At 39.6% G+C, this 12,290-nt stretch overlaps 1 protein-coding gene across 1 annotated transcript in view; it reads right to left on the bottom strand.

Moving 5' to 3' along the window:
* Nucleotides 1-9,376, bottom strand: part of LMBRD1 (LMBR1 domain containing 1) — a 132,659-nt gene extending 123,283 nt beyond the window's left edge. The window contains exons 1-2 of the mRNA XM_011957046.1: nucleotides 9,032-9,376; nucleotides 2,600-2,776 (exon numbers count right to left, since the gene is read on the bottom strand). Coding sequence (XP_011812436.1) covers nucleotides 2,600-2,776; nucleotides 9,032-9,100 — 246 coding nt within the window. The 5' untranslated portion in view covers nucleotides 9,101-9,376. The remainder of the gene's footprint in view (nucleotides 1-2,599; nucleotides 2,777-9,031) is intronic.
* Nucleotides 9,377-12,290: the final 2,914 nt, after the last annotated feature.

Below are 12,290 nucleotides of genomic sequence, written 5' to 3'. Positions count from 1 at the left end.
CTTGAACCCGGGAGGCAGAGTTGCAGTGGGCCAAGAACACACCATCGCACTCCAAACTTGGCAACAAGAGTGAAACTCTGCCTCAAAAAAAGAAAAGCAGAAAAAAAAAGAGAACCAACAATTGATGAATAACTAATATCCTAATAATGAAACAAAGTTTTAAAAAGTAGAGGGAAAAACTTTAACACATTTTTTTCCCCTTCTAAATATTGTTGTAACATTTAGATTTAACAAATATAAAGTAAGTGTGTTAACTACAGCCATATTTTTTATTTTAGGGCACATGTATTAAAACAAGCACCCTAAATTTTTATAGTTAATATTTTTGCTTCTTTAGTGAATGCATTCTTAAAATCTTGCTCAAACAAGTACAACGCAATCTCATAGATTTAAATATCAAAAACAAAGAAAACAAACCTATTTCCCAGGAAGTGACCACTAATTTAAGCATGGGCCCAAACAATACTTAATCTAATAGAAAGTTCATAATTTCATGAAAATACTTTAGAAATTTAAAGATGAAATGTTTTCCTACAAAATCTAAATAAATCAAACATCCTCAATTCTAAACTAAAAAAAATCCGATTCAAACAATAATTATACCAGGGATAATTATATTACCTCCATACATTATAATACATGCATATACATATATATCATTATCTATTTAAACGTAACAGCTTTTACAGAGAAAAATATCCTAGAAATTTATAATTATGTACTGTACATGTGGAATTACACTATTTTAAAATAAAAACAATATCCAGAAATTCTGAAAATGTCAAAATCTCTTATCTAAGAAACACAGCTATATACAGAGTCACAAGAAATTAAACATTTTTATGACACTTATTTCTCAGAGAAAATGACCTCATAATGTTACAACCATTTAATTATCTATGTCTAACATTATTAAAAGTGCATTTCTTCTTGCCCAATAATAAAAAGCAGAGAAAACCCAACGATACCAGTAAAATTAGTCATCTTCTCTAGAAATGTTTCAACCCAAAATATAAAATGTGAATTAAGTTTATATTTTGAAAAAATGTAGACTCACTGGTAGATACCCTATTTACTGAGCTACCTGAAAGTATCTCTTACTTGTTAAGAAGCCATCTTCCCAAGAAACCTCATGAACAAAGCTCTCTGGTAACAGACTGTGGAGCTTCAAATCCCAACTGCAGCACTTACAGGCTATGTTACTTTACCTCTCTGAATCTTGATTTTTCACCCATGAAAACCATAGATAAAACTATTTATCTCACAGGATTGTCTGAGAGATCAAAGGAAGCTACTAAATATAAACCACTTAAAATAGAGTCTGACACATAGCAAATAGTCAATAGACGTTAGTCACTATCTTTATAACATTATAATGTTTGGCACACACTACGTGCTCAATTAAAAATTGCTTAATAAATGGTGTACAGGAAAAAAATGTGGTTTTCATAGCAGTCAGAATATATCTAATTGTCACAGTAATCAGAATAAATTTAAACCTAACTACAAAAATATTTTCAAATTATTTACCCCATTTGGACCAGGCATGGTGGCTCATGCCTGCAATCCCAGCACTTTGGGAGGCTGGGCAGGTGGATCACTTGAGGCCCGGAGTTTAAGACCAGCCTGGCCAACACGGCGAAACCCCATCTCTACTAAAAATACAAAAAGAACTAGCTGGGCACGGTGGCTGCCCGTCTGTATTCCTAGCTACTTGGAAGGCTGACAGACGAGACTCGCTTGAACCCAGGAGGCAGAGGTTGCAGTGAGCCGAGATCACGCCACTGTACTCCAGCCTGGGCAACAGAGTGAGCCTCTATCTCAATAAAATAAAAAAATATATAAAATATAAAATAAAATAAATAAAATTAAAATAAAATAAAAATTATTTACCCAATTTAGCCCAATTCAGGAAGTTATTTTGTAATCATGCATTACTAAGATTACTGAAATACTATTTAAGTACTAAAGCTAAATACTGGGGCTATAACAACGAAGAGACAGTTTCTGAGTCATAGAAGCTTAAGCTAGTAAGAAACTTAAAAGTAATTTGCATAATTTAAAGGAAACTCAGAAACCTTTAGTCCACACCCTTCAATTTTAAAATGAGGAACCTCAAGTTCAGAAAAGGTAAGTGGTTTGGCTAAAGGTCCGCAGCTAGACAGTTAAGGGTCAAGACTACAACTCAGGTCTTATAAAATTGCCAGCCTAATTCACTACACCATACTGACTCAAAGTACTCAATATGAAACAGAGATTAGGATCCCGATCTGCCACTAACAAAGGCCCTTCTAAATTATGTACTTATTGCATTAATGCAAATCAAATAAGCTTCAAGGGAGTTACGAGCAGCAAAAAATATATAACCTATTACGATTACTTGAAGCATTTGCAAGGTTGCTGAATTAATAGTTCTCATGTCAGTTGAAAGTCTGCTTCTAATCTATCAGGTCAGATGTCACATTCTCAGCCTCTATGTTGTATTTCCATTCTCATTCATTCCCAGATACAAAAATAAAACACAATATATATCGGACTGCCCACTGTGCCAGAAATTTGAAAGGAAAAAAAAAAATCTGCAAAGTAAGATTATATTTACCTTAAATGTACCATTTTGATTTTTCATGTAAGAAACCAAAAATATATCCACTGGTAGAAGTGCTGATGTGATAAGTGCAATTGCTAGAGAAAAAATTGCTGTTATGGTGGAGACAACTTCACTTTCCCGCTGACTTTGGTATTTACGAACATATATCCAGCAGAATGCCAAAATAGCCTGAAATAGAACAAAAAGAGATGTTTGTTACTACCCAATATATTTTCTCTGCCTTTTGCACGTGTTTGAAAGTTTTTAGCAGGAAACCTTATGTGAAGTAAAGGTTATTTTAGTTGTGTAAGGAAAGCCTACCATCCTTAAAAACTTGTCCAAGATGTATAATTTTCAAAGCCTATTTCACGAATGCAGTACATCACGTAGGCATACACAAACAATACTATTAATAACAGTGCTCAGTTACATATTTCCTCACCTAACACAGTGCAAACATTAATGGTTTCACACATCACAGTTATAACTAGCTTTGAATATTTTTTCTCTGTAGATTTTTCCAACCTAAAGGAGGTATGAGTAGAAGCTGTTCTATTCTAGGCTTATTACTGAAGCATTACAGAATATAACTTGGATGAAAATTAACTTCTGACCTGTTCTGACAGTTCAAGAATAGCATTGAGCTAAAGATTAACTGCCAGTAATCACCATGCAATTATCATATTATACTATCATTTAAATTTTAAAGAGCATTAAACAAAGAAAAGTCAATGCTGAAAATGGATACATGTGCACAGCAAGGAGCTTTCCAGTGAAAAAAGTTCACTCAGAGATAGAGGTTGACACCTCTAGTTAGCCAGGTACTCTTGATAGTTACCAACGCCATTCTAGGGACTAACACAGTGCATAGGACTTTAATGATTCTCTAACTTTAGGAGGCATCGGAATTACTTGGAGGAACTGTTAAAGCATGCATTGCTAGGCCCCATCCTCTGAGTTTCAGATTCAAGAAGTCTGGAGTGGAGCCAGAAAATCTGCATTTGCAACAGCTTCCCCAGGTGAGGCTGCTGCTGGTCCAGAGCTATATTTTGAGAACTTCTACTCTACTCAATTACAGGGAATTGCAGACAGAGACTATGTTATTTCAGCCTTGAGTGTGAGTCAGAATCACCTGTGTAACTTTTAAGTACCCTTATACCTTCCCTACATTCCCCAATCAATTCTATCAATGGAGCATAAGGCTTCTCCAGGCATCAGTACTTTAAATGCCTGAGGATTTCAATCTGAGCCAAACTTGAGAACCATTGTTCTAAATAAGAGCTCTGGTAGTTTTAAAAGCCTTGTTTTTTCTTTTCACTTTTTCAACAGATTCATCCGTTACTTTCTTTCTCAGCATCCTGCAGTTCCAGGGCCTAAATGACTCTAATAAAACCACCAAACTAGTTTTGCAGCTTCCAAATTCTTCTACCGCAAGCAAGATATAAGAACAATTCCATCATCTCAGAAAATTCCTTTGATCCTTTGTAGGAACTCCTAAAAAATTCCACAGAGCAGTTTTCATGACTAGGGGCTAAGGGCTAATAAGACCCTGAAAAACCAGGGTGTGGACCAAGCTGGTTAAGACCCACTGAACCCAACATGGCAATGGATTTGACCTAGGTTTCACCTAGGACCTCATTATATGCTCATTAACATGCTCAATCACACACCTACCAGCACCATGGCAGTTCCAAGACCACTCATATTTGATGCAAAAACGGGTGGCACCATAATTTCAAGAAGTCTCTACCTTTTTCCAGGAATTTTCATGAATATATCCCTTGGATAAAGAAACCCATAAATGTAGAAACTCCAAACCTCATTGAGTGTCTCTCTCTTAAGAATGCCCACAAGAGTGTGTACTTTCCCTTTAATAAATCTCCATACTTGCACTATTTTCTGACTTGCCCTTTAATGTGTTCTCATGACAGTGTCAAGCATCTGAAAACCAGCTGGGGTTGAGATCCCACCAGTGTTTGGGGATCTCCCTCAGCCCATCGGTATCACCCTGACAACCACTATCTGTTTTCCGTCCCTTTCTAGAATATTATAATGCCTTCACACAGTATGTTGTCTTTTCAGTCTGGCTTGTGTCATTTGGCACAGAGCATTTAAAACCCATCCAAGTTGCTGCATGTCATTCATATTGCTGGTCTTTCAGCTGGTGACAGAAGAGCAAGAAAAAACTGAGAAGGGAGTTAAGACTTTGGAACAAACAAACAAACAAAAAAGATCTAGGCTCAAATTCTTGATTTTGGGAAATTTATTTTTCATAAAATATTCCTTTATATTAAGATTTGAATGAGCTTGTTTTTAAAGGAATTCACAAATATTTTTAACATTCCCCAAATTTATTTTGAAGTCTTTAAAAGCTGAGCCTCATCTTTCTATCCTTAGCAGTATTTGACACAAAGTGTTCCAATAAATTTTTTATTGGATTTCAAGAACGAAAGAAAACCTGAATTTTGTAGGTATTACTACAAAGAATTTTGCCAATATCAGGCAGACAACTTGTGAAAGGGCAACCAGGCAGAAGAGTTAAGCCAGAGATTCCCAAATTTTTTGGTCTCAGAATCCCTTTATAATGGTTTTAAAACTGATAACCTTAAAGAGCTTTTTGTTCATGTTATCAACCATTACTACAATATAAAATAAAACCAAGTATCCTCATCGATAGGAATAGTTCTTTCATAACAAGCTTTAAGGATTAAATGAGATATAAAGGGTTTACCACAGTGGCTGGCCATAGTTAACTACTTAACAAATAGTAGTTGTTATTAGAGCATTTGATAAAAGAAACAAATATATAACTCTGTTAACAATTATAAAAGTCCCCTAGCTTCTCCCAAAAGATTCAAAATAAACTGGTCTGAACAGAGATTTTTAAAACTCCCCAGGTGGTTCTGATGAAAGGTCAAGGTTGCGAACCACTGGGGCAGAAGAAGGAATGAGAAGAGATGAATCTTTATTAAACTGAGAATACATGATATACCGTCCGGGATCTTGTTAAACTGCAGATTCTGATTCAGTAGGACTGGGGTCACATATTTGGTATTTCTAACAAGTTCCCAGATGATGCCCACACTTTAAGGAACAAGAATAAATTTGCTTTACAAAAATGGAGAGTCTCCTATTGTAATGGCAAATACAATTTAAAGGTAGTGGGAGCCAAATTACAGAGGACATTGGAGCTAGACAGAACAGTTTAGATTTGATATAGCAAAGACAGACGTAGTTAGATTAGATGCATGAGGGACCAAATCTAACAATTCTTTATGTGGGAAGAAACTGAAGTCCATTCTTTTTGCCCAAGATGACAAAAGCAGGCAACATTTATGTCTGGATTTTTTTTTTTTTTTTTTTTGAGACAGGGTTTCCCTCTGTTGCCCAGGCACTATCAGAGCTTGCTGCAACTGCCTGCGAGAACCACCTCCTGGGCTCAAGCAATCCTCCCACCTCAGCCTTCCGAGTAGCTGGAACCTTAGGCATTTACCACCTGGCCCGGCTAATTTTTTGTATTTTTAGTAGGGATGGGATTTTGCCACGTTGCCCAGGCTTGTCTCGAACTCCTGACCTCAAATGATCCACCTGCCTCAGCCTCCCAAAGTGCTGGGATTATAGGCGTGAGCCACCACACCTGGCCCATGTCCTGAATCTTTAGTAGATGACTGGCAGAAGTTCTCCAAGTGTGAAATCCCTAGGCCCTGGTAGTCTCCAGAATCCTTTCTGGAGATTCAGAAGTTGAAAACTATTCTCATAATAAATACTAAGACACTATTTGCCTTTTTCACTGTGCTGGCATTTGCACTCATGGTTCATAGCCACAGTGGGTAAAACTACTGGTGCATTAGCGTGACTCAAGACAGTGGCACCAAACTGTACCAGTAATCATTGTATTCTTCACCACAAGCTCAAAAAGGGACAATTTAAATTAAGACTGTGCTTCCCAAAGCAGTATAAATTCATTTTATTGAAATTCAACCCTTGACTCTTTTTAATACTTTGTGGGGTAAAATATGAAGCATGCATACATAAAGTCCTTCTGTTGCATACCAAGATGTGATGGCCATCTCCAGGAAAAGTTTAGAGTTAAAAGCTAAAACAACCACTCTTCAAGGAACACCATTTTTACTTGAAAGAACAATCGTCAAACTATCGTTATTCAGACTTCGCTTTTTGGCAGATTTTGTCAAATGAACAAAGGGAATCTATCACTTAAAGAAAAACTGACAGTATTTGATACCAATGATAAGAGTCAAACTTTCCAATGAAAACTGGATTTTGAAAGACTTACATCCACAGCTATAAGCCTGACAACTCTTCAATACTTAGAATTTTCAGAGACATTTCTGACAAGATCAGCTGCAATTTAATGAAATGTGATATTTTGATATTGTGTAATGAAATGTATCCATATTTAAAAGATGTGCATAACTCAGTAAACCAACATTTTCTAAGTGGCCATAGCATCATGTTACAAAACCATGCATGGGTAACAGATCCTTTCAAAGTGCAAGACGGGCTAATGGATTTTAATGTAACAATTAATGAAAAGCTCATTGATAGGGTTTCAGATTCCACCTTGCAACTGACTTTTAAGAATCTTCCACTTGTTGGGCTTTGGTGTAGGATCAAAAAACATCCACAATTATCTGAAAAATGCTCCTCTGTTTCTGACTACCTATCATCGCAGCTGTATTTTCTTCATACATTTCGACCAAAATAACATTTCGACCAACATAAGAAACCAGCCTTTCTTCTAATAAACCAGGATTTAAAGAGATTTGCAGAAATTTAAACAAGAGTCCTTCTTCCTAATGCTCTTATCCACGCCAACATTCAAGTGTCAAACTCCTAATTCCCTTCTGATTTTATTTGTCCTTGCTGTAATATTGCCAACTTAAATGGCTTCCCTTCTTCATCTATCCAAATTCTACCACAATTCTCATTTTCTTCCAATATTGTTGTCTATTCTCTTAAGTCCTACTTTATTTAGTCATACTTTGGCTTTCGGTCCATAAAATACACGTTTCAAGAATTTCAGTTTTCCCACCTATCTCCAGGCCCTCTTCAAAGCCATATCTTGTTTCGCTAACACCCTCTTAAAATTCACACCACTTCCGTACCGTAAATGTTTATTAATTTATAACTGCCAAAATAGTCTCACTTAACTTTCATACATTACATGCTTATTTATTTTCTTCTAAACAAACTAAATCTGATGGACTGGAAAAGCCAAGGGGGCTCTCAAAATACACAACTGGGTGGTTGCAGAGACCAGTCAACCTTTAGGGTTTCATTTCCTCCAAGAGAGAACTAACATATTCCAGGGTAAAGGCAGTATTTTTATCTGTGACAGTGATGACAGTAATAAGAGGATCCTTTTCTTAAATTTTCACACCATTCTTTTTTTTCTTTTTTTTTTTTTTTAGTCTCTACTGCAAAAATTTACTAGAACATACAACATAGGTACCAGACACTGATTGGATCTGACAATTAAAGTAAAACTAAACAAGCCTGATTTCCAGAACTGGAGGTTTTTGTTTTGTTTTGCAATGCAAAAAGGTCAAAACAAATGGGAACAGAAAGTAACTACAGGCTTGGACGATGAGAAGAGAAGATTTGAGAAGGTAGAGAGGTTATGAAAGTCAAATAATTGAACTCTCAAATAAAATAAAACAAAGGGTTTTAATATGAATAGGGAAGTAATAGCCAGGCCACTTTAAGTCATTTCAATCTACATTTTGCTCACTGAGTAGGCAGAAATAAGATCACTGGAAAAGAAAGTACCTGAGGGCAGACAGGTAGTAGTATATATTCCGATACTGGTAATAAAGAGGGCTACAGCTCCGCCCTCCACAGGTATCTACACCAATCAAAAAAAGATTTGAAGAGAATGTGACACCTGGAAGTCAGAACTAGCAACTCACGTCATCAAGGCAGAATCACACAATGGGCACAGAGGTTGGAGACTCACTAGCCCCAAGGGTAGGGAACACGAGGGAAAAAACATACAGAGAAGGCGACAAGTAAACAACGCCAGCGCCTACTTAACTTGCAAAGATCCAGCGCTGCCGACCCACACTGTGTGCCACTGTTTTACAGAGGACGAAAGGCCACCACATGCTTCTCAACCCCTAGGTCTCCTCCGCCCCCAAACCCCACCGGCCCCATTGCCCAAATCAGGGATGACGGCAAGAGCTTCCAAAAAGGACCCTGCAACCCTAGACGTCATCAGTGAAATGAAAGTAAAACCGACCGAAAATCGGCACCCCCCTGCCCCCGCCGCCCGCCCAAGCCAACACCGAAAAGCCCTCCATAGTCCAGGCTAAAAGCGGGGCGGGGCAAAGAGGGTCTCCGGGGTCCGGAAAGGCCAACTCAGGGCCGGCCCCTCCCTTCCTCCGCCAGTCCAAACATCGGGAAAACTCCAAGCGCCTCCCCTACCAGTAGTAAGAGGCCGAATATACACCAGCCGATCACCAGCTCTGCCGAGGCCGCGCCAGGAGTCGCCATCTTCGCTTCCGGTCCAGACCAACCAGCGCGCCAGGGGTGGGGAAAGGGGAGGGGGAAAGGGGAAAGAGTGCGAGGTACACTGCACCCGCGCACCCTAAAGGTTAAAAGGGCGGAGGAGGAGGAGCAAGTGGTTGCCAAGGAGACTCGACCCACTAGCGTCCCCTGGCGGCGAGCAGAGTGGAGGCGGGGCAGCAAGGACTGCTCAGGGGCGGGGCGCGTCCGGACGCAGTGACGTCACCACGCTGCCTGCGCTGGCTTCCGCCCCCGCTGAGCTGTGGGAGGGCTGCAGAGCAGGTTGTTGACTCATAGCAGGGCAACATTATTGGGATATTTGACTCAGCCTAAGCTGATAGACTGGAACAGCAAGGGTACTCTACAAAGAATGGACTAGGTGGACCTGGAGATCCAAGTCAATTTTAGAGGTTTATACTTCTTCACTAAAAGGAAGTTTGGCCCTTGTGTACAAGGTGGAATGTGTGTGTTTGCGAGAATGGTTGACTCTGAATAAAAGTTGACTAGCTGCCCAAATGACTTTAATTTACTGGCACTGGTGCCAAGCCGGGATAACTGGTTGGCTGCACATGAACTTATCACTTGATGTTTTACCCTTTCTATTCAGATGTATGCGTGCCTGTGACTTTCCATGATAGCTTTGTACATAAAGGTATATGCATCAGCAAACAAAACACACTGCCATAGGCCCACAATGAAGAAGGAGGAAACTCCTGGGATGGCTTACCTGAGTCCACAGGGGTGTGAGTGCATGTTTCACCACTGTGATGTAGTCAAGAAACAACTCTTGTGAGAAAAAATACCGTCATCTTTTTCCAATGTATTATGTAGTGATGAATTATCCTCCACCTAGAATCTACTTCCAGCTGGAAGCCTGCTGTAGGGAAAAAGTAGGATGGTCCTTCCTGCTCGGACAGAATAAGAAGAGAAAAAGAGAATAGGGGAGAATACAGTCTTAACTTGAACTGGTACCATCATAAGCTGGCTTTAAGCCCTCTAGGCCTGGAAACGTTTGAATTTCACTTTTCTCCCTTAATAATTCATATCCCTGGAGACCTCTGTCATAGCTTCCTTAAAGTGAGGAAGGATATCACTTCCAGGTTGATATCTCTATTCCAGGTTGTATAGAGCATACTTGACATAAGTAACTACTTCTTAGAAAAAGACTCCATTTACATTTCAAAAGGAATCATGCCAGAAGGGACCAGATGTTCACCTAATCAATAGAGACTGCACCCAACCAGATAAGCACATAACCAGGCACACTCTTTACTATCAGTCATCACCAGAGGACTCTGAGGCTATAAAAAGAGTAGAACTTCACCAGCTCGAGATAACCATCTTAACAGACACTGTCTTACTGTCGCTCATGATCAGCATCCAGCATCTGCCACCAAAGGCTCTTCTCAAATCAAAGACTTTTCCTTGCAGAATGTTGATATGCATCCTGATCAGCCCAGGACACTCTCCTTGTCCATGTTACTCTCCTTGGATTGGTTAACCCCGTTTTCCTAACCTTTCTCTTGATGTTAAATGTTACTTTCTTTTAGAATGTTTAGCCTATAATATTTATATGGTGGTTAAGTATACTACTATTTATGGTTTGCAATATTGACTGACTTGTGGAGTGGCTAGAGCTTTGTGTCCTTGGTTCTGACTACCAAATGAATGGGTACCACTAAGGAAAATTACCTCCTTCAGACCTTCATACAGCTCATGGCTTTTATGACTGAAATAGCATCAACGAAAGTCTGACTGTGAAAAGACACAAACTTGCAGGGACTTGAGCCACTGACAGGTAGTCACTTGTATCTCCTCCACAAGCCCCAGAGCATACTGAGGTACACTTAATTATGCCTTTTCTTGCTGATGTCTTGTAATCTTCTAGAAGCTCACTTAAGTTGGAGGATTGGCCTAAGACAACCCCAAGTCAGTTCTTTCCCTTTCCCCAAATAGTCTAACTCTCCTCTGTAGGAATAATGATACATACCTTGCACCAACAACTTTGGGAGCACAGGCCAATCCCAAAGTAGCTCCATTCTTCTAGTTCTACAATCAAAGGACTCAGCCCTTTTTGATTATACCCAAGAAAGTCAGCCCCTGACTCTACAGTCCACCGCAGTTGTCTCTACTGGGTCAGACACTAGCTCTCTGTGTCCTCAATTTCAGGGGCTGTATTTCAAATTCCCAAGTAGCTCCCTTGAGACCTCCCTTACTAGGCTAGGGGTTAGAAGGTAACACCCCATTTCAACCCACCCACCCCTCCACCTCACCCACAAATACACCACTCTTTGGAGTTAAGGATGGAGTTACACAGATCGGCAACAGCTCTCATTAAACAAATCTGTTCATGAATCTTCTCTTCTTGCTAATACATTTGTAGAAATTTTATTTGGCTGAGGGGTCTAAGAGCTATAGAATAAATTGTTGAATCCCTTTTTAATTATGCATATAAGGGATAATTCATAGTTAGAATGAAGACAAGTAAAGGTAAAAATCTGACCTTCCTCTGTGGAAGCCCTAGGGCCTCCGTTTTCTCTGAGGACCGGGATCCAGGTCTCCTGCCCACCTGAAGGTGAGAAAGGGAGCCCAGAGTCAGGACCCAGCTTTCTAGAGCTGAAAGGAAAAAGACTCCCCTAAGGATTTTGAGGAAAGTCAAAATTTCCTGAAATGTCCCATTTCTGGAGAACCTTGCCATCTCCATGACCTCAAGCCCATATTAGCCTGCTGGAGAATGAGATACCATGGGGAGGAGAGCCAAACTGCTCCAGTTGACAGCCAACTCACACTCAGAAGCAGAGCCACCTAGTCAACCAGCAGCTGATCACATATGCCCGAAGGAGCCCACCTGAGCCCAAAAGAATGGCCCAATTGAGCCCTGCCCAAATAGCTGAGCAACTCTGTCATGAGCTAGTAAGTCTTGCACAGTTTGTTGTGCAAGAGCTAACTAATACATGTATCCAGTGCAAATGGGATGCCAGGATTCAATGACAGGTTGATTACTAGTTACCTGCAAACAGAAAGCACCCTACAGGTACAGATTTCATTTTCCCCTTATTTAAAGTTGGATCTCTTATTAGATGGTAGTGAGTTATACCGAAATGCATGAAGATGTGTACATATGATTGGTGCTTAAATTACACAGTCCCCCATGCCACAGAAGGAAACAGCCATGGCC

The sequence above is a fragment of the Colobus angolensis genome, unplaced genomic scaffold, assembly GCF_000951035.1.
Source record: "Colobus angolensis palliatus isolate OR3802 unplaced genomic scaffold, Cang.pa_1.0 Scaffold431, whole genome shotgun sequence".
In the NCBI taxonomy this organism is placed as follows: Eukaryota; Metazoa; Chordata; class Mammalia; order Primates; family Cercopithecidae; genus Colobus; species Colobus angolensis.
Note: the sequence above shows the minus strand (reverse complement) of the source record. Positions and strands in the feature narration are given on the sequence as shown.